The sequence below is a fragment of the Humulus lupulus genome, chromosome 1 (assembly GCF_963169125.1).
Source record: "Humulus lupulus chromosome 1, drHumLupu1.1, whole genome shotgun sequence".
NCBI classification, from domain to species: Eukaryota; Viridiplantae; Streptophyta; class Magnoliopsida; order Rosales; family Cannabaceae; genus Humulus; species Humulus lupulus.
Window position 1 is genome coordinate 18,011,391 of NC_084793.1, and position 18,037 is coordinate 18,029,427.

At 36.7% G+C, this 18,037-nt stretch overlaps 2 protein-coding genes and 1 long non-coding RNA gene across 3 annotated transcripts in view; all 3 read right to left on the bottom strand.

Annotated features, from left to right (window-relative positions):
• Positions 1-231: 231 nt before the first annotated feature.
• On the bottom strand, positions 232-3,269 carry LOC133788034 (probable CDP-diacylglycerol--inositol 3-phosphatidyltransferase 2). The gene is made up of 11 exons (XM_062225590.1): positions 3,090-3,269; positions 2,606-2,698; positions 2,046-2,130; positions 1,906-1,955; positions 1,669-1,708; positions 1,511-1,555; positions 1,356-1,421; positions 1,132-1,246; positions 992-1,048; positions 793-891; positions 232-683 (listed from the first exon to the last, which is right to left on the bottom strand). The coding sequence occupies exons 2-11, from the start codon at positions 2,670-2,672 to the stop codon at positions 624-626; spliced, it is 684 nt and encodes a 227-aa protein (XP_062081574.1). The 5' UTR covers positions 2,673-2,698; positions 3,090-3,269; the 3' UTR covers positions 232-623.
• Positions 3,270-5,445: 2,176 nt separating this feature from the next.
• On the bottom strand, positions 5,446-7,720 carry LOC133788050 (uncharacterized). The gene is made up of 5 exons (XM_062225591.1): positions 7,562-7,720; positions 7,337-7,433; positions 6,711-6,789; positions 6,525-6,606; positions 5,446-5,854 (listed from the first exon to the last, which is right to left on the bottom strand). The coding sequence occupies exons 1-5, from the start codon at positions 7,592-7,594 to the stop codon at positions 5,714-5,716; spliced, it is 432 nt and encodes a 143-aa protein (XP_062081575.1). The 5' UTR covers positions 7,595-7,720; the 3' UTR covers positions 5,446-5,713.
• A 3,508-nt stretch (positions 7,721-11,228) lies between these two features.
• Positions 11,229-18,037, bottom strand: part of LOC133816159 (uncharacterized) — a 92,112-nt gene continuing 85,303 nt past the window's right edge. Inside the window, exons 2-3 of the long non-coding RNA XR_009885068.1 lie at positions 12,657-12,788; positions 11,229-11,437 (exon numbers count right to left, since the gene is read on the bottom strand). This is a non-coding gene — a long non-coding RNA (uncharacterized LOC133816159). The remainder of the gene's footprint in view (positions 11,438-12,656; positions 12,789-18,037) is intronic.

Sequence of the window (18,037 nt, forward strand, 5' to 3'; positions counted from 1 at the left end):
GAAAACGATTATTTAAAAGAAAAATTAAGTAAAATTAATTATAGAATCTCGTACTGCCAAATGTAGTTTACAATCTCTTTTCGTAGTTTACAATATAATGGTACTTGGGTTCTGAAGATTTGTGAAAGATGAGTGTAAAACATGGGCACTTACGTACACTTCGAGCAAAATTCTAAAGCTGTTGGCAAAGACAATTAAAACATGTGCAATAGATCTTAGCCAAAGTAACAATACACATCGAAGTCTTCAGCTTGTGAAGGATTTAGAAAAATATCAAATGTCAATAAAATCATTAGTTCAAAATTTTCTGGTGTAACAAGTCACACATATAACCAATGTACAAATCCCAATTAGGCAATAGCAACAAGGCTATTTGAATTCACAATATACACTCCCCAAAAGAGGGGAATTTAGAAGAAAATCCAGCAGAGACAAAACATGTCATGAGAATATTTATAATCCTTTTTTTCCCTTTCCCCTTCCCCCGTTACAATCAATCAATTGGTAATAGCAAAACCATCTGGCTATGTTAAGATGGATATTTGAGTGGGAACAGCTGAACAAGTAAACAGCAGAGTATGAACATGAGATGTCACTTGGATTGTACAAGAAATTTAGACACGTTAGGGCTTCTGCTTTTTCTCGACGTCATATAGCACGCATACATCTGCTGCTGTCTTCAACTGAATTTCAAAACACACCAATTAAGAACAATCAGGTCATGTAAACTCTCGAATATTGGTCCTTCCCATTCTAAATGTGTAATAATGTGCATCAGTCATTAGGCATTACCTGTATAACATTAACAGCTTGCTTGACCGCCCATCCAAATAAACTCAAGATAACTAGAATACAAAGCAGTGCATTCTGTTTAACCGAACTTGTTAAAACCTGAAAGAGGAAGTCAGGTCAGGAATCATGATGATTGCAGAAATCAACTTTACATCCATGCCAAAATTTTAATCAATGATGATGGGATGCAAGCACTTACATCCATCAAATTCTCAGTCTGGTTCTTTGCAAGAAGAAACAACAATATATAAAGAACCTGCAGAGCTAATTTAGTCAGAACACGAAAAATTGTTGCAGTTACATAAAAAATGTGGTAAGCAAACAAACAAAGAAAATTACCTCACATGCCACACAACAGTAAGCCATAAACATCCGATTTCCATAATATAACCTGAAAAGCCAACTAGTGCTGTCTTTTACATCTTTATGACTAACCTTGCCCGACAAGAAAGTACTGCAACCAAAAGCATTAAGGTTCAACAAAAAGAAAAAAAGTCTTAGTTTAGGGCAAAGTTTCAACCCTGACAATGACCAATAATAAACAAATGAGCAAGAGAAAATACCTGTACATCTGCAACCAGTGGCTGGAAATATCTAACGCAAGCAATGAGAGGAAAACTAAGCCAGGCCTGCATTAAAAGCCAAACAAAAACTTAAAAAGCTTGTATAAATTATAGAAACTTTAATGAATATGAAGAACACAGAGAGGTCATATTACCGGTACACTTGGGAAAGGATAACCAACAGACAAGCAGTGCTAATCCTGAGATATAACACCATATAAAATCAAAACCTTAAAAGGACAAGAATCTACAACACTAATTGATTGCTTAATAGTACTTTACATTGTAGAAGTTGAAAGATTGATAAGATCACCTGTCTGTTATCATGTCTAAAACAGCTCCAAATGTAGAAACTGAAACAGGGAAGAGAAAGTAGACAAATTATTTGTTAAAAAGGAAAAAGAAACTTATATATTTGTTACGTTCTAGGTGGTTGAAAACCAACTATTGTTTGTTCATAGTATAAAATATATATAGTATATGATCAACAAATTAGTAACATTACATTATTGCACAATTACATTGTGATAGATACAACTTAAACTATTACCTTGGTTAAATTTACGAGCACACCAACCATCTATGCCATCACACACAAAGCTGAAAAAGCACATTCTCATTTAACACTTTCTAAGTTGCAGGTGCTTAAGAAAATACTCAAAGCTAAAACTTCTGAAGATTATTTCTTACCTAAAGAAATAGAGAACAGAGAACAGCTTTTTGTTCGAGAAGCATTGTGCAAAAGCAAAACAGTTCATAAGAACCCTTATGTAACCTGCACCCAATCACGAAGAAAGTCGATCAATTAATTCATAGGAGTTTTGGTCAATGAAGATCATAAAATTCACAGCAAGGGGCAACCAGTTAAATATTTTGGTGGATTCGATCAAGGGTCTTTAGAAATCTCTTCCTAAAGATTTATCTGAATGTTACAGTGGACAATATCAGTAAGAACTTGTGCCTTTCATAGTTGTCTGAAAAGCACTTATGCTAGGGTGTTCCTAAAAACTATCTTCATCATATGTAACTTCAAATTACAGATATGTATATGGTTATATTTAAGTAAAAAGAATCTTGAAAAAGAACAAACTGAAAATTACAATTTTTATTTTCACCTTTGCAACTAATGATAGATTAGAATTCCAAATGTTCATTTCTTTCCATATGATTCATAAGCAGCCCAATGGGGTAATGGTTACAAGTAATTTGTAAAAAATAAAGTCACCAAAAAGAAAAGAATCAATACCCACCAATGATATTGGGAATATAAAGGTATACAGAAAGCATAGTTGGTCTGGGAGCAGCTTTCCCGGCCATTGAAACCTTCCACCGTGAGACTAAAACTGCATGAGACACATTGGATTAAACAGTGAACAATAACCCACTAAAATAATCTCTTCACAACCCAATTTCATCGTTCTTCAGATGCAGCACAAATTTTCGAAAAGGTCAAACAAATCAATAAGCAAGAGCTCATTCTCATAATTAGAAAATTAATCAAGGTATATGATAATCAATTAATAGAAAGAACTACAAATTATTTTAATCACAGAACAAAAAATGCAAAAATGGGTTCGCTGTATTCTACTTTGGGCGAAGAGATCTCACAAACAGCAGATGAGACCCCTGTTTGCCGACTTAGCAGGATCTGGGACGAGCTTGAGTATGAGAAAAGTAAAAACGAGTATGCAGAGAAATATATACACAGATAGATATACAGAGAAAGAAAGATACCTTGAAGCAGAGAAGAAGTTAGCAAGCCGAGAAGAGAAGAGAATTTTGGATTGGATTGGATTGGGTCTTTGGGACGATGGGCAAGCGAAGTTCTCGATGTTGCTTCGTCTTCGACTTATTCCTTTCTTCAGCTTAACTTTTACAGATTTAAAATTTCTGCACCCATTTCTTTTATTATTTTCACTGTGACCCCAAATGTAAAGGAATCATGCATTATTTTTTTTACTTTTTTTTTTTTTGTGGCAATGAAAAACTTCGTTAAAAACAATCTAATAAGACTAAATATTCCAAATAAAAATAAGGTCTATCCAATACGTTATTTATACATCTTAAGAGTATGCACCACTAATCTATAAGCAGCTATATTGGCGGAGCGACGAACATAAATTATGGACATTTTTGAAAATCTAAATAACATATTTGTTATGTCATTTAAGAAAGACTCAAAGTTATTGTAAAAAATGTCGCTTAGTGTAAGGAAACAACATATACTAAAAGTCCCAAAGATAGAATTCAATACAATCCCACCATCAACGCCATAGATTCTACTTGTATCACTGAAAAACAGTTTACAAAATAAAACATGAAAAACAAACTAACATTGACTTGCTGAAATAAATACTATAAATTAGAAGAGATAATAGAAAAATGAAGTAGTACCTAATAAATAAATATAAAACTATGAAGTATATATATTAAAAGAAAGTCTACAAGTTAAAAAGTAACTTAAGAAACCTTTGGTTCCTTAAAATATATAAAAAATATCACATAAAATAAATTAAGAAGAGTTAAAACAAGTAATAAGGATAAGTATATTAACTTATTAAAATCCAATGAAATAGCAATTACAAAAGATTTAAGTGTACAAATAATATATCATGAAATATTATAACAAGCCAAAGACAAATAAGAAAACAGTGAATAGAGTTAATAATTGCAAGAGTAATTTGGAATAATATTGACCATTTAACTAGACATAAGTTGGCTTGAATAGTCCTTGAAGCATAGATAGAGATCATATAGAATATTAAATGTGTCATATCCGAATGAATAATGCATAAATTTTTTTAGAGAAAGAAAAATGCATAATTGACTATTATAAAAGAAAGAAAAGTGGTTGGGTGGGTATGGGGTGATCTTGAATGGTAATAAAAATCTCAAAATTTTGTCTTGATTTTTTTAACAAAAATTTAATCTTACTCTTAATATTAAACTCATCTAAATAGTTGGAATAAGATTATAAAACTATTCACCTACACACAATATGGAAATAATACAAGAATTTTTTGTACAAATTAAATTTTTATATGATTTTGAAGAATTATATTACTATACTTAACTTTTTTATTATATTATTTTTGAGTTTGGACTTTCTAAGTTCTATACGAAGATTGACACGAAATTTGAGATTTTGATATTATAATCTTCATGGCTCCCAAATTAATCATAATAAAATAAATTTTAAATTTAATTTAATTTAACTTTTATTTAGACATACATTTTTAAGTAATATATTAATTGAAGTTGGGTTTGTTATTGTTATATACTTTGAACTCATTTATGAACTTAGTTTTAAAGATGACTTATTTTTTTATACTATGCTTTTAAATAATTGATAACCATCCAATCAATTAATAATTAATTGAATATTTGTGCTCTGCAATCTAGGAGAACAAAATCCAAACTTTATACTAATTATTTAATATTCTACATATTAATAATTAGTTAGAATTTCATATATTCTATCTCAATGATTTTGTTCATTTTTATTTAGATGCAATAGTCATAGAGTGTTGTTATTAGGCACTTTAAGGTGTCAAGATGGTTCTTCATGATTGGTTAGCAATACTCCATATTTATTATTAAATTCAATTAAGTGAGTCTCAATATTATATTGTACTAATAACATTGTGTCAACTTCATATAGTGTTGGACAACACTGATGCCCCTTAACATTTCTCGTAGTTGTGAGTATCTCCATGGCATGTCTAAAAGGATCCTTCAACCAATTAGGCTTGAGCTTTTGCTGCTCTTTGTAAATTTGATTATTTGTAGCAAAAATTGGAGAGTTTAAAACTGAAATGTTGATCGAGGCTTTCAACACTATTTATTCTAAAGCAAGTCGCAAGAAATTGGACGAGGATGATGATGATGTATAAATCTTGGTCTTACACTCATTTTTGTTGCTAAACTCTTCAGTTTATTATGGTTTTGTGCCTATTTGTAACATTTGACTATTTTCAACGATTAGACTTTTTTCTTTTTAATGAAATGATTCGACATCATCACTTTATGAGGAACGCATATTACACCTATGACTTGACAATCAAAAAAAGCCAAATATTACACATCTATGTACACAAGAATTACGTATTTATAATCAGAAATGGGAAAATAACAGTTAGCATTCACTGTTTTTCTTCTTTTTTTACTTTTAAAACAAAATAAATCCCTAGTTAACTTTGGTACAACTTCAATAATAAGTGATACAAACACTATCTAGTGCCTCTCGAGCAAGAATTAAAAACATGCCCAATTCCTCAGGAGAAGAGACCAAATAACAAAATAATCCACCAACTTGATAAGGCAAGACCCTACAAAATTCAACTCCAATCCACCTCCATTCACACAGCAGCATTCAACCCAAATGACTTAACAATGGTACTCACCCTTTCTGCGAAAGTTTTGGAGGTTATCTTTTTGCCTGGCACATGAAATGGGTTTGAAACTGCATCTACATAAGCAGCATGAAATCTCCTAAAAAACTGTATGCCAAAACAAAATGTTTGGAACAAGTTAGAGGTCATATTCCAGAGTTCCAAATTTATGCTCGGATATACAAACTGTGGTAACAAAAGACAGTAATTGCACCAAAACTGTTTGAACACATTTAGCTTCTTAAACCATGAATCTATTAAGTGAAGCTGCCATTCAGTTCCAAAGAAATATAAATGTAACTTCAGACTTCAAAGCTTTTATATCAGAGCCTAAACCTGATCTTTAGTAAGGCTCAGGGTTTAGTCAAATATGTGTCCGAGTATTTAGCCACAATCGGCAGAGTATAAGGGGGCAAGAGGGTAAAACTTGTACTGATGAAAGAACATTCTAAACATGGCAGAGAAGCTGATACTTATCACGTTCAAACCAAATATCTAAAGTTACTAGAATGATTGGAATCACCTAATTAGTCAAAACTCAGTATTGCTATAGAAATACTTCGATGACAAATTGTAAACTGAAATTAACAAAAGTTGCTATCAATATTTTAAGTAATTCTATATGTAAATTAACTCAATGAGTCATGACTAATTAGCATCTTTCTCTTAAGGAACTGCACTGTCCCAGCTGGTGTCTATGAAGAGTATGCAATCAAATTCAAGAGTATGATCTTCAGAATAAATTGAATAATGCATTAAAATCAAGAGTGGAACTCACATTTCTAACATCTGGATCTCTGACATCTAAATCTGTTGTCACCAAGATAAACTTGACCTTTGTATTGGTTAAGTAGCCATAACTGGAATCAGATGGAATAAGAGTTAAGAAGATGACCATACAATATTTGCAAAAAAAAAAACCGTTTCTATATCAACATAATTAAAGTTTATATATAGTACTTACACTTTGTAATTCTCAGTAGGATAAAGCAGACCCAAAAATGTCTCGTTCAATGTTGGTCCAGACTTTTTAGGATTGTTCACTACACCCAGATATAATTATATCATACATCAAACCAAAAAAAAATGTAAGTTCTACGAACAAGTCCACTCTCAACTCTAGAACTACATATGTCAGCCTAAGATCAAAACGATGAGAGCATTTCCAACCCAATAAAATCTGAAATTCTAAACAAACTTGCGAAACATGGATTTGGAATTTCGATTCCAATTAACTTTCACTCTCATTAACCTGATTCAAACATCCAAATCCAATAACAAAGCAAGAACCTTCCCATCTCCAAAACTCATTTCATATACAAAGCAGTGACCAAAAACCATTCGAAATAATAAATGGGGTGCCTGGAATCAAACTATGAGAGCATTCCAAGTTCCAACACAAACAAATCTAAATTTTGAACAAACTAGCAAAACAAGAACTGCAATTTCGAAAACAATTAACCTGATTCGAACATCCAAACATTCCTGTCTCAAAAACCCATTTCATATACAAAGCAATATCCAAAACCCAGATCCTAAAAACGCACAGGAACTACATCATATGTCCAAAAATAAAGAGAGAGTACCTACCTCGCTCATCAACAACATCGAGGGAACAATGGACGATATGATGAAGCTTCAGAGCGTCATCGGCATCGGTGAAGCTCTGTATGTAGAGTGGATTGTTCTACACGAATTAAAATTTTCAACTTAGAGTTAAAATCTTACTTAGGAGTACAGAAATTAGTAAAAAACAGATTGAATTGTAAATCCCTACAAGTGTATGAAGAAAGGTCAATCAGAAAGAAAGCTCACCTGATGGCCAACGACGGCGACGCAGACGATCATCTCCTCCGGCTTCGGTTCTTCTCTTATTTTTCTTTGCGATTTGATTCTATTCGATTCAATTCAATTCCAAGAGATCGGAAGAGAAAAAAGAAAAAAGTAATAATAAAGGTCTAATTTCGATTGGGCACCTACTTTCAATATTTATTACATTTACATCTCGGTTATATTTTTTTTTTTTGGCCTTCTCCACTACACTCCAAAAAAAAAAAATTGCACAACTATACATTTTCTTTGATATTTTATATATTATAGTTATTTAAACTATTTATAAATTTTTAGAAAATTACGGATTATTTACAATGTCAAAATTTAAATTCAAATTTCCTACTTTCCACACTCATAAAAATAGTCACGAGTACCACAAATATTTTACCATTGTTTTTTATATTATATATGTTTACCGAGTTTTTTGGAAACTAAAAATATGTTATGAAATAAGAACTGAAAAGAAAGTATAAAAGATGAAAAATCACAGTTTTTACGTGGTTGGGAATGAGTCTTAGTTAGTCCATGAGTCACTAGTATTAGGTTTTAGAGAGTTTTGACAATAGAATTTTTTCTACAAGTTTTAGCAAAGTTTTTGCTTACAAGAGAAATTATGGGATCTCTGCTACAGTGCACAACTGGTCTTATTTATAGGCAATCAAGCATCTTAGGTCGGACTAATCCGGGCCCAAAAGGAATGTAATTACAGTTTGCTCACTAATGGAGTCGTAATACAAAGAATATGAGATTACTAAATGTTGTTAATCAGGACCCATTGGGCCAGCTTAGCGTGGCCAAGCCTTACAGCTATCCATTGTACGTTAACACAGATTGGTCCGCATGGGCTTCCAAGGGGATCCTGAGACAGAATCTGTCAGAGTAGTGGCAGTACTGGTTCCTAGGAACAGTGTACGTTCTGTGCGTACCCTCTTCTTCAAGTTAGTTGGGGAGACATTTCTCAGGGATATGTCAGCATCAAGGAAGGTCAGGCTGTTGGAAAAGTTTATTGCAGGATCTTTATTTATTTTCATGCAATTTACATGTTATCAAACAAACATGCAAATTCCTAGAACATGCTCCTATGAAATTGATACAAATACAGAGTAAAGTAAAAACTTACATTACGCAGCGGAACTGGAACAACTCCATCATTCAATCTCTCTAACCCTTGATTTCTTTCTGTAGCAGAGCATTATCAAGAGATTGAACAAGATCAGCAACACAGTCTTCCTCACCAAGCCTTTGATCAACCTAGAACTAGTGTGGGCTGGTTCTCAACACATGAGATAGAGATCTTGAAGAGAAGAAGAAGAGAGAGGCCAAGAAATGTTAGACTGTCTAGGTTTTCACTTACCAATCAACTGAAACTCACTACCTTATGAAAACCCTAGATATCATATTCCTTATATAGGCAACTTAATGGAATTTATTTAAATTTAAATTAATTAAAAATAATAAACAAAAATAAAAGCCTTAGGCTGCCATAAATGGACTTGGGCCTAATCTCTTTGTTTTGAATTTAAATCCCAACTGGGCCTAAATTCAAAACATTTTATTCATTTATTTATTTTTAATTAATTAATTAAATCGTTATTCAAATTAACTAATTATAATTTGAAACTTGATTTAATATTATTTATTTATATTGATACCGATTTATCAATATTAATAAATTTACCCAGAGAATCTCTTTTATTATCTAAATATCATATTTCTGTAAATTTTCCAAAATTGACCTAGTCAACTTTAAAAAATCTTAATTGATAATTAAATCAATTAATTGAGACATTCTAGATGATTTACTCAAAGGTGATGCAGGGACCATGGATCCATGAAATCAAGCTCCAATAAGTTACCGTGAATTTATTTACGAATAATTTCACTACCTTATTAATTCCTCGTGACTCCACTATAGACTTGGAATTGAACTCTTGATTTCATAGAACGTATTTTCAAAACCATAAATACGTTATCCATTGCTATAACCATTACAATCAGTCAATCATCTATCGATGACTTACTAACGAGCTGAGTGCAAATTATCGTTTTACCCCTCATCAGTATTTTATCATTAACTCTCACTAAGTTCCTTATAAATGATATTTCCGTGAACTTAATCACTGAAATGAGATCTCAATCATTTAACATTTTGAACAAAGCAATTAAGGAAATTATATTTTCACTTCTCATACAGAAGTTATAGATTTCGTATCTATGAATAATACTCCCACTCAATTACACTAATAAATCTCCAAGATGTAAGTATGGGCTAGACCGTAGGGTAAGTTAGTAACGAACAAGTCAAAAGATTTAAATAATATAATTAGTAGAATACTATCACTCAGAATTAAGATCGACTTAATATATGGTCAACGTTGTGACATTGATTAGATTTGATAACAACGATACTTATTTATCAATCAATAATCAATATTGGTCCTAGTCTGATGTAACTAAATACATCCGATCTTATCTACTTGGTCGATGCCTTGGACAAGACATCACACCTTGAATGTGTAAGTAGATCATATCGTAGATTGCCTAATCAGTGAAAATCCAATGCACTGATCTAATCTTAGGACTCGTTCTTTTGAACATATAATTACAACTATAATTCACTATGACCTAGTCACTATAATTGTAACTGTCCATATGTTCGGGATTTTATAAATGTTTGTATTATTTCAATAATCATGTAATAAAACAAGCAAGTAACATGGTTGTCAAACTAAATGATTTCTACTACTTTTATTGATAATATGAAATCGTGCTACATGTCCGGCATGGTTTTATAAGGGCATAAAACCCAACACAGGCTTGCCCTATCCGGACACCTGGTCCGAGTTTGTTTACTAATATCCCAGTTCGTTTACCGGGGGTTCTGGTTCGTTCACCAGGACCCGGGTTCATTCGTCAAGGTAGATCTCGCGATGGTGAAGACTCTCCCTGGATTTGTGATAGGATCCGTCTCCGAGGAACAGTTAGTCTACCACCTTAATAAGCATCCCGGAGGATGTAGGTTGGTGTTGGCCGAGAAGGTAACTTGGTCTGCAGTGCTATCCCGGTCCATTTACTAAGCTCGCGCCCATCGAACCTTATTGGGCCTAATTCCATTTGGGTCATCAGGATTTCTTCCTTCCTTGTTCACTGGACTCATGATAGGCCCGGACCTCTTCTGAGGGCCCACGTATCCATTTAGACATGCCACGTGTCATGGGTGGAAAACAGGGATTTCATTTACCCCCAAGTCTTCATCGGTGTTCGCATGGTGGGGACTTGCCTCACTCTCGCAGATCAATCTCAAATATCCTGGTTTGTTTACCAGGAACCGGGTTCATTTATATATCAGTGTTCGCATGATATGTGCACCCAAAATATGCACCAAAACATTACACGCAGTGACGTGTCACTGCTTTTTAAAACAGTGAGTCCCAGTTTTAATAAATATGATTGGCTAGTCCAAACTGCCACATCACTGTGTGTAATGTTTGGGTATATATTTTTGGTGCACATATCATTACTCATTTGAAATAGTGCGAGACTTGTTAATCAAGTCATTTAAATAAAAACGTGAATCTAAAGAAATAAACATGTTAGGTTTAAAAGATTTTGGTTATTAACGAATAATTTTCATTAAATAAATGTTTGGTACATGGAATCCCAAATCAAGATTTAAATGACATAATTATAGAATTTCCAACTGTTATAAATACTCAAGCCACTTTAATGGCAAAATACACATTTTAGGTTTCCGTCCCTGCACAATCCCTCGACCGTGGCGGCCGAGCAGCTAACAATGTACACCTCACCCCCAGAGCTCTCCAACCCATGGTCAATTCATCTTACCCTTGCCTTTACCTGCACCACGTAGCACCCGTGAGCCAAGGCCCAGCAAGAAAACTATAACATCATAGCACAATCAATATCGACAACCAAATAGTTCATAGAGCATAACCAAATGATTTACAAGACATTATTAATCAATTACCCAGCAAGCCATAGCATTCACTTAATCAAGGATAACAGTCAACAACCAATGATCCAGTTTCCAGATATTCAGTGTATCATATACAATAAATTAACAACAGTACACATGTCAAGCAACAACTAGGGTCGACACCCTTAGGCTGCACCCTCTATTTAATCCACCATCTTTGGCTCACTTAGGCCAAGCCCAATGTTCAACCCACTGACTCCGGTCCGCTTAAATCGAGCTCAATGATTATTAAGTTGTCCTCGGCTACTAGTGACCGAGTCGCGCCCTGTGCGCCAATATTGATTCAGGCACTCTTAGGCCGTATATTTCATGTTCACCTGGTGTAATACCATCGTACAACAATGCATACAAGTATAGGGAGCCCTTAGTCCCAAAATATTTACACAACCGAGTGCAGTTTTCTTACCTCTCATTCCGAGTGCTTTGACCAAGAAAGATGACCCTCGAGCACGATCCTACCCCAAGTCCTAGCATACACCTAGTCACAACCACGATAATAAATGATTCCATAAACAATAAATGAATAAGGGTTTCCGGATCAAGTTGTAGCCTTTGGGACATCCAATTCCACCAAGCACGGTAGTGGAATCGATCCCGAGCACGCTAGGTCAAGTCCCCGCACCTTGAACCTCCAAAAAACCAAGAATACCCTTAAGAGCCATGGCCCAAGCTTTCTATGCCACAGCTTGCCCTTGACCAGAGGCTCAGCCTCACAAAAAACCAAACACGGGCCGCGGCCCAACACTCCTCATGCCGCGACCCGCCCTTCTTCCCCAGCTCTATTTGCTTCAGAGGGTCGCGACACACCAAGAACTGAGCCGCGGCCCGACCCCTCCGAACCCTGAAAATTCACCATTTTTAACACTCAAACCTCACTCAAATCCATCCAAAATCATCCTAATGATACAATTCAATTATCACAAACATTCTAACATGTTTTCAGCAACATAACCCAGCAAAAACCTAACTTAGAAACTCACCAATCTAACACTTTAATCTTTAGACCCATAAGCTCAAAAACTCCTTAGAACATGCAGTAATTCCCAAAATCCAGATGCTAAATCATTATTATAGGCTTACCTTTATTGAAGAGCAAGTCCACCAACTAGTTGCTGAGTTAATTCCCAAGCCTTAGTGTTTAACACTCAAATCGTGACAACCACTAAGCGGTAGTTGTAGTATAATCGGGCGGTCGATCCACAAGGAGGTAACCTAAACTCAAAAGATTAGTAGAAAATAACACAAAAAGTTAGTAACAAGAAATAAATAAAATTGTAAATGAAAAGAGGTTTGAGATTTTGGTATTGTCTTTTTGATAAACTGATAAAATGAGATAGGTGAAATAAAGGTAAGATGTAATCAAGAGTTTGAGAAAAGGAAAGGTTTCAAGAATCATCCATATGCTTGTTTAGTTACTTGGTTACTTGATTTACAAAAATACACAAGTAAATAGTTCACATCCCAACATTTACTTGGAAAATCCAACATTAAAGTCTATATTCTTTTTAAACAAAAGTTCATTTGAGTTATAAAGTTCTTTACTTTAAAAGCACAATGTTAATCTTATGAAAAATCTAAAAATGACAAAATACCCAAAGTAGTGCAATAGAAAATTAGACATAAAATTAGGTATCAATATTACTTTTACTAATTAGAAGTACATAGAAAGAGCATGACTAATCCTATATACTATTAGCATAAGTAAATAAAGATAACAAAATAAAGATGGAGATGAAAGAACATAAATATCTCAAAAATTTACATTAAGAACATAGTAAATCAAAGTAGCAAAATAACATCACTAGCATATGGAATCATCCCTAACCTTCCTAGGAAGATTAGACCATTATGCTCATGATTCTCACAAAATTCTAAGAAGAAAGTGAGTAGAAATTTTGCTATAGTTTCTTTTCTCTAAAATTACATACTAAGTGTGAAGAAGGAGTCCCTATTTATAGAGGGAGAAATGACTAAAAAGAAATTAAACAACAAAATGGGGTTTACAAAATAAATCTTAAATATTAATAATAAAATATGATTTTGAAAAATCAAATCTTATTATTAATATTAACCTAGCTATTTTGGTGTATGGTCATTTTTCCTTTTTTTAAAATACCACAAAACACACGAGCTTTAAAGCTCAAAATAACAATTTTGCAAAGCCCAATACCCACAAAACATGGGTTGAAAGTGGCTGGTGACACAAGAGGGTTTTGACCCACTTCCAGCCAATGGGGAGGTTCCACGTAGGCGGCTGGCTGGAAGATGTCATTGGGTCAATGTGGTGTTGGACCGTGACTGGCTTTGGGCCTGGAGGTTCATTGGGCTTGCTGGAGGCTTGATGGGAAGCTCGGCTAGGACTTTGCTGAAGGTGAGGCGTGGGTCAAATGAAGGGAAATGAGGAGGCAGGTTTGACCGGTCAATGCAGGAGGAGAAATGTGGGTATGATGGGACACGTGGCGCGATGGGAGGCAACAGGCGGCTGGCTTTGGAGTGCTGCTGGGACACGTGGCGCGTTGGAGGTGGAGTAGAATATAGGTGGGCCTGGACTCTTTTGAGCCTGTTTCTGGGCCAACTCTCTTAAAAAATGCCACAATTTCAAGTCTTTTTTTCAATTTTGATTCTTTCTTCTTTCTTTATTTTTCTTTGTTTCTAAGTGTCAAAAATACAAAATTAAATCCTACAAAATAAAACAAACTAAATTAAAATTAAATATTTTCATTTATAAATTAAATCATATTAATTCCATGAAAATATTAATTAAAACTTAATTTATTTTGACTATTAAAATGAATAAATGTGTATTTTTTTGGCACTAATCACTTAGCCCCAATTTAATCTTCAAAATCAAGAACCTAGAACACTTAGAACTCAGCCCAAATCTACATAATTCAATGACCAAGAAAGTGATTCAAGACTTACCTCAATTCCTGATTGAATCCCTTAGCTAACATTGAGCCAATCCCCAAAGTTCCAACTCCAATCTCTAAGTTTCCAGCCAAAACTCCCTTGATTTCACTGATTTCCTTGAGACAGAGAGTTGAGAGAAGAGGGAAGGGTTGGTTTAGGTGTTTCTACTATTTTCCTAACTTTCTTTTATCTATCCTTAGTTACTTAAGTTAATCCCTAAGCTCGGGGTACCAAAAACGTCCCCGAGGGAAAAATGGTAAATTTCCCCAGTATTCCCACCTAGGTTTCCTAACCTCAAATATATCTCAAATTATTTATTTCCATAACCCGATAACCCAAATAACTGTCTAATACCCAAAATACCCATTGACTCGCCCCGAGTCAAGTATCGGGTCCCGTTGTGACTTTCCCGCTACTTGCTCCCTAGGATCGCCTCGTGCCAAATGCTGCAAATATAAATATATCCACATAATAATGGGGTATCAACAGTTTATCACATTTATGCCCCTAACATGCCAAAATTACAATTATGCCCTTACAAGCTAAACAGGGTCGTTGGATCGAACAGTGACTTGTCTTCCTATAAATACCTCAACAGGCTCATTTACACATTGTACTCATCCCACATATTCAAATTGGTAGAGCAGAGGAGAAAGCTTTATATGTCAAACATTGCGGACGAGATTCTCCGGCGATTAATACACCTTCGTGTTCATTTATTTTCGACGAGACCTCTTTCTATTCAACCAGCAGACAGTTCTGTCTCGGTTCACACGTCTGGGAGTGCCGACGAACTGCTGCATTATCTCCTCAGGTTCAAGACTAAGATTTTGTCGACGTTGTCACCTGAGACTATACGAATCTCAAATCCAATACCCCACAGTAAGTTTTCTGGTCATTTTCTCCTCTCTTTTACTCCCTTTTGGTCGTTTTCATTGTCACGCTATTTCTGCGACTACAAAAATGTTAGGGTCGTGACAACTATGTAGGGCGGTTCTAGGTAGGATAGTGGGAGGCACAAACCGTAGAGTTTCTGGGTGGCACCCCATACCAGTCTGGTTGTCCCAGATTAATTCGGATGCCTCAAGACTGTTTGGGGTGAATTAGAATAGCCTTTGGCTTTTAGTTCCCGACTTAAGATCCTGGGATCTCTATTGGTCCCGAATCTGGGTCCGAAGGGGGACCTCTCCAAACAGTCTTTTAGGAGAATCCTTGTACCTTAACTAGTTTTCTTCGGTTTTGGTGCTAACTTCTTGGTTCTTATTTTCCTTGTCGCTTCCAAGTCCCCGATTATGAGTCCGCGACATTACTTTGTATGCAGAGGACATTATCCAAGCGGGCCCTGTAGTCCTGGAAGGGACCAAACTTCCCACTGCAACACATGGGAAATGGACGGGGAAAAGAACGAGTTTCGAAATTACTGGATGTTGCATCAGCTGGAAAAGGCCCTTGGAGTAGAGTAAACTCCGAGGCTTTTTTATAATTGACTAGCTCGGAAGGAGGAGAAGGTCCATACCGGAGTAGGCATGTTCGAGGCCTGGATCATAGGCCACATTAGTGCAGGAGCTACTCTCTCGCTCCACGATTACTTCGCGCGATTCTTCAAGTTCATGGGGATCGCGCCTTTCCAACTACTGCCCCAAGCATATAAATTGCTCGCAGGATGGCACATATTCTACGCGTCGAAGGAGATCCCAGCGCCCACCCTCGCAGAGGTGCTGTATTTTTACAAGCTGGAAGCGCAGCTCAACTCTAAGGATAAGATGCGGGATGGATTTTATAACTGAAGGCCCATGGAATTAGTTTGGCTCCATTCAGTACGTGGAAGCACCCCTCGGATGTCAGGCACTACTAGTTCATGACATCCAGGTTCCTCCTGGAGAAGAACCCCACCTTGGTGCTGGACTTCCAGCGCGTGGATAAGTCGTCCTTCTTCATTTTTTATCTAGCCCGTAGTTTTGTTTACTGGACACTCGCGATCCTGGAAAAGGGGTCCATATGCTCAGACTCAGCTCAGTAAATCGATCCTGGATCAAAAAAAGTTCTATGCCACTCTTAATGCCGAGGAGCTGGATGTGGGGGGCTTAGTGACTATGGAGAACCTTCAGCTGGTCAAATTGATTATCGTGAACCAGTCAATCGATGCCCTCGCTTCCGGGGGCTGCAATGCGAGAGGGATCCTGCCCTGAGGGAGGAGATGACTCTTATCCACATTGAGGCAATGGAGGTCGTGGCTAAGGCGGACGCGGAGAAGATGAAAAAGAAGCAGGCCCGTCAAGTGGAGAGGGTTGAATCTGATGAACTGGATGCCCTTCTCGAGGGGAGGCGGCCTAATACCGAAGCTCTCGGGGCTAGCATTTCGAGGCAAGGTAAAAAACCTCCGATTTTAACTTATGCCTCTCATTTTGAGGGCTTAGTTAGGAATAGGCAACAATACTGGGAGTATTTGACTGGGACTGTTGGCAACGTGGGGCTTCCTTGCCCCATTGCTATAGACACGTTGACCCTTATGCACTCATCCTGATTCCTTCAATATGGTAGCTTTTTGGACCCAGATGACATGGGGGACCAAATTCATTCTTTTGCCCTAGGATAGTTGAGTCGTGCCCATTACATTGACGAGGGTTTGTCCCAGAGGACTTTAGACTTAAGTGTTTCTTTTATTTCTATATGTTATCCCATTCCCTTACTTTACTGATCAATTTTTTTTTTCTTTCTATCTTAGGTGACCCGAATATGTCCAATCCAGTGGCCAAAATGAAGGAGATGATTGAGGCCACGGCGGTTGTGGCCAAGGCTTCAGCAAAGAGGGCCACCAAGGGCTCGACCCAAAAGAATATCATAGAGTTGATACTCGGGGACTCAGAGCCAGTCTTGGAGGCTTCCGAGAGAGATCCAACTATGGGCTCCATTCCGATGGCGCTCATCGAACCAATCCTGCCCCAATCTGCTCATCTCCAGATTATTAACTTGGAGCAGGAGCCTTCAAAAAGAGGAGTGGCGGACAAGAGGAAAGTGGACTTGGTCGCCGCAGAGTCTTCGAAGCGGGCCAAGAAGGACAGGACCAAGGATCCTGCCCTAGCTGAGGAGCATTCCTCTGGGGAAAGCCTTGTCATCTCGTAGGAGGTTTCGGAGGCTCCCAGGCTTCCCATCAACCCAGCCTTTCCCGAGGAAGGGGACCTGATCCTCCGGGAAGAGAGGATGAAGATGGTGTCCCGGGCTTGGGACAAAGGTCGGGACCAACGGAACAAGGTTACCCGGGCCTTGCTCATCCAGTGGAGGGTGGAGTTTACCGATCGTCTGGAGGCTTTCAATGCTCCCTAGCAGATCATGGATCGATTGATAGCCGAGACCGGGTTTCGGCCTAAGTTGGGGCAAGACACGACCCTGCTTGCTATGAACTTGTTAGCCCAGGTGGGGACTGCCATGTCCACCCTTCAGCTCAGGCGATACGCCACCATGGCTAGCCAGGACGCCCTCTTTGTCTCCCAGGCCATTCGTCATCAGGCAATTACGGTAAGTCATATGTCTGTTTTGTCTTTTCTTTCATC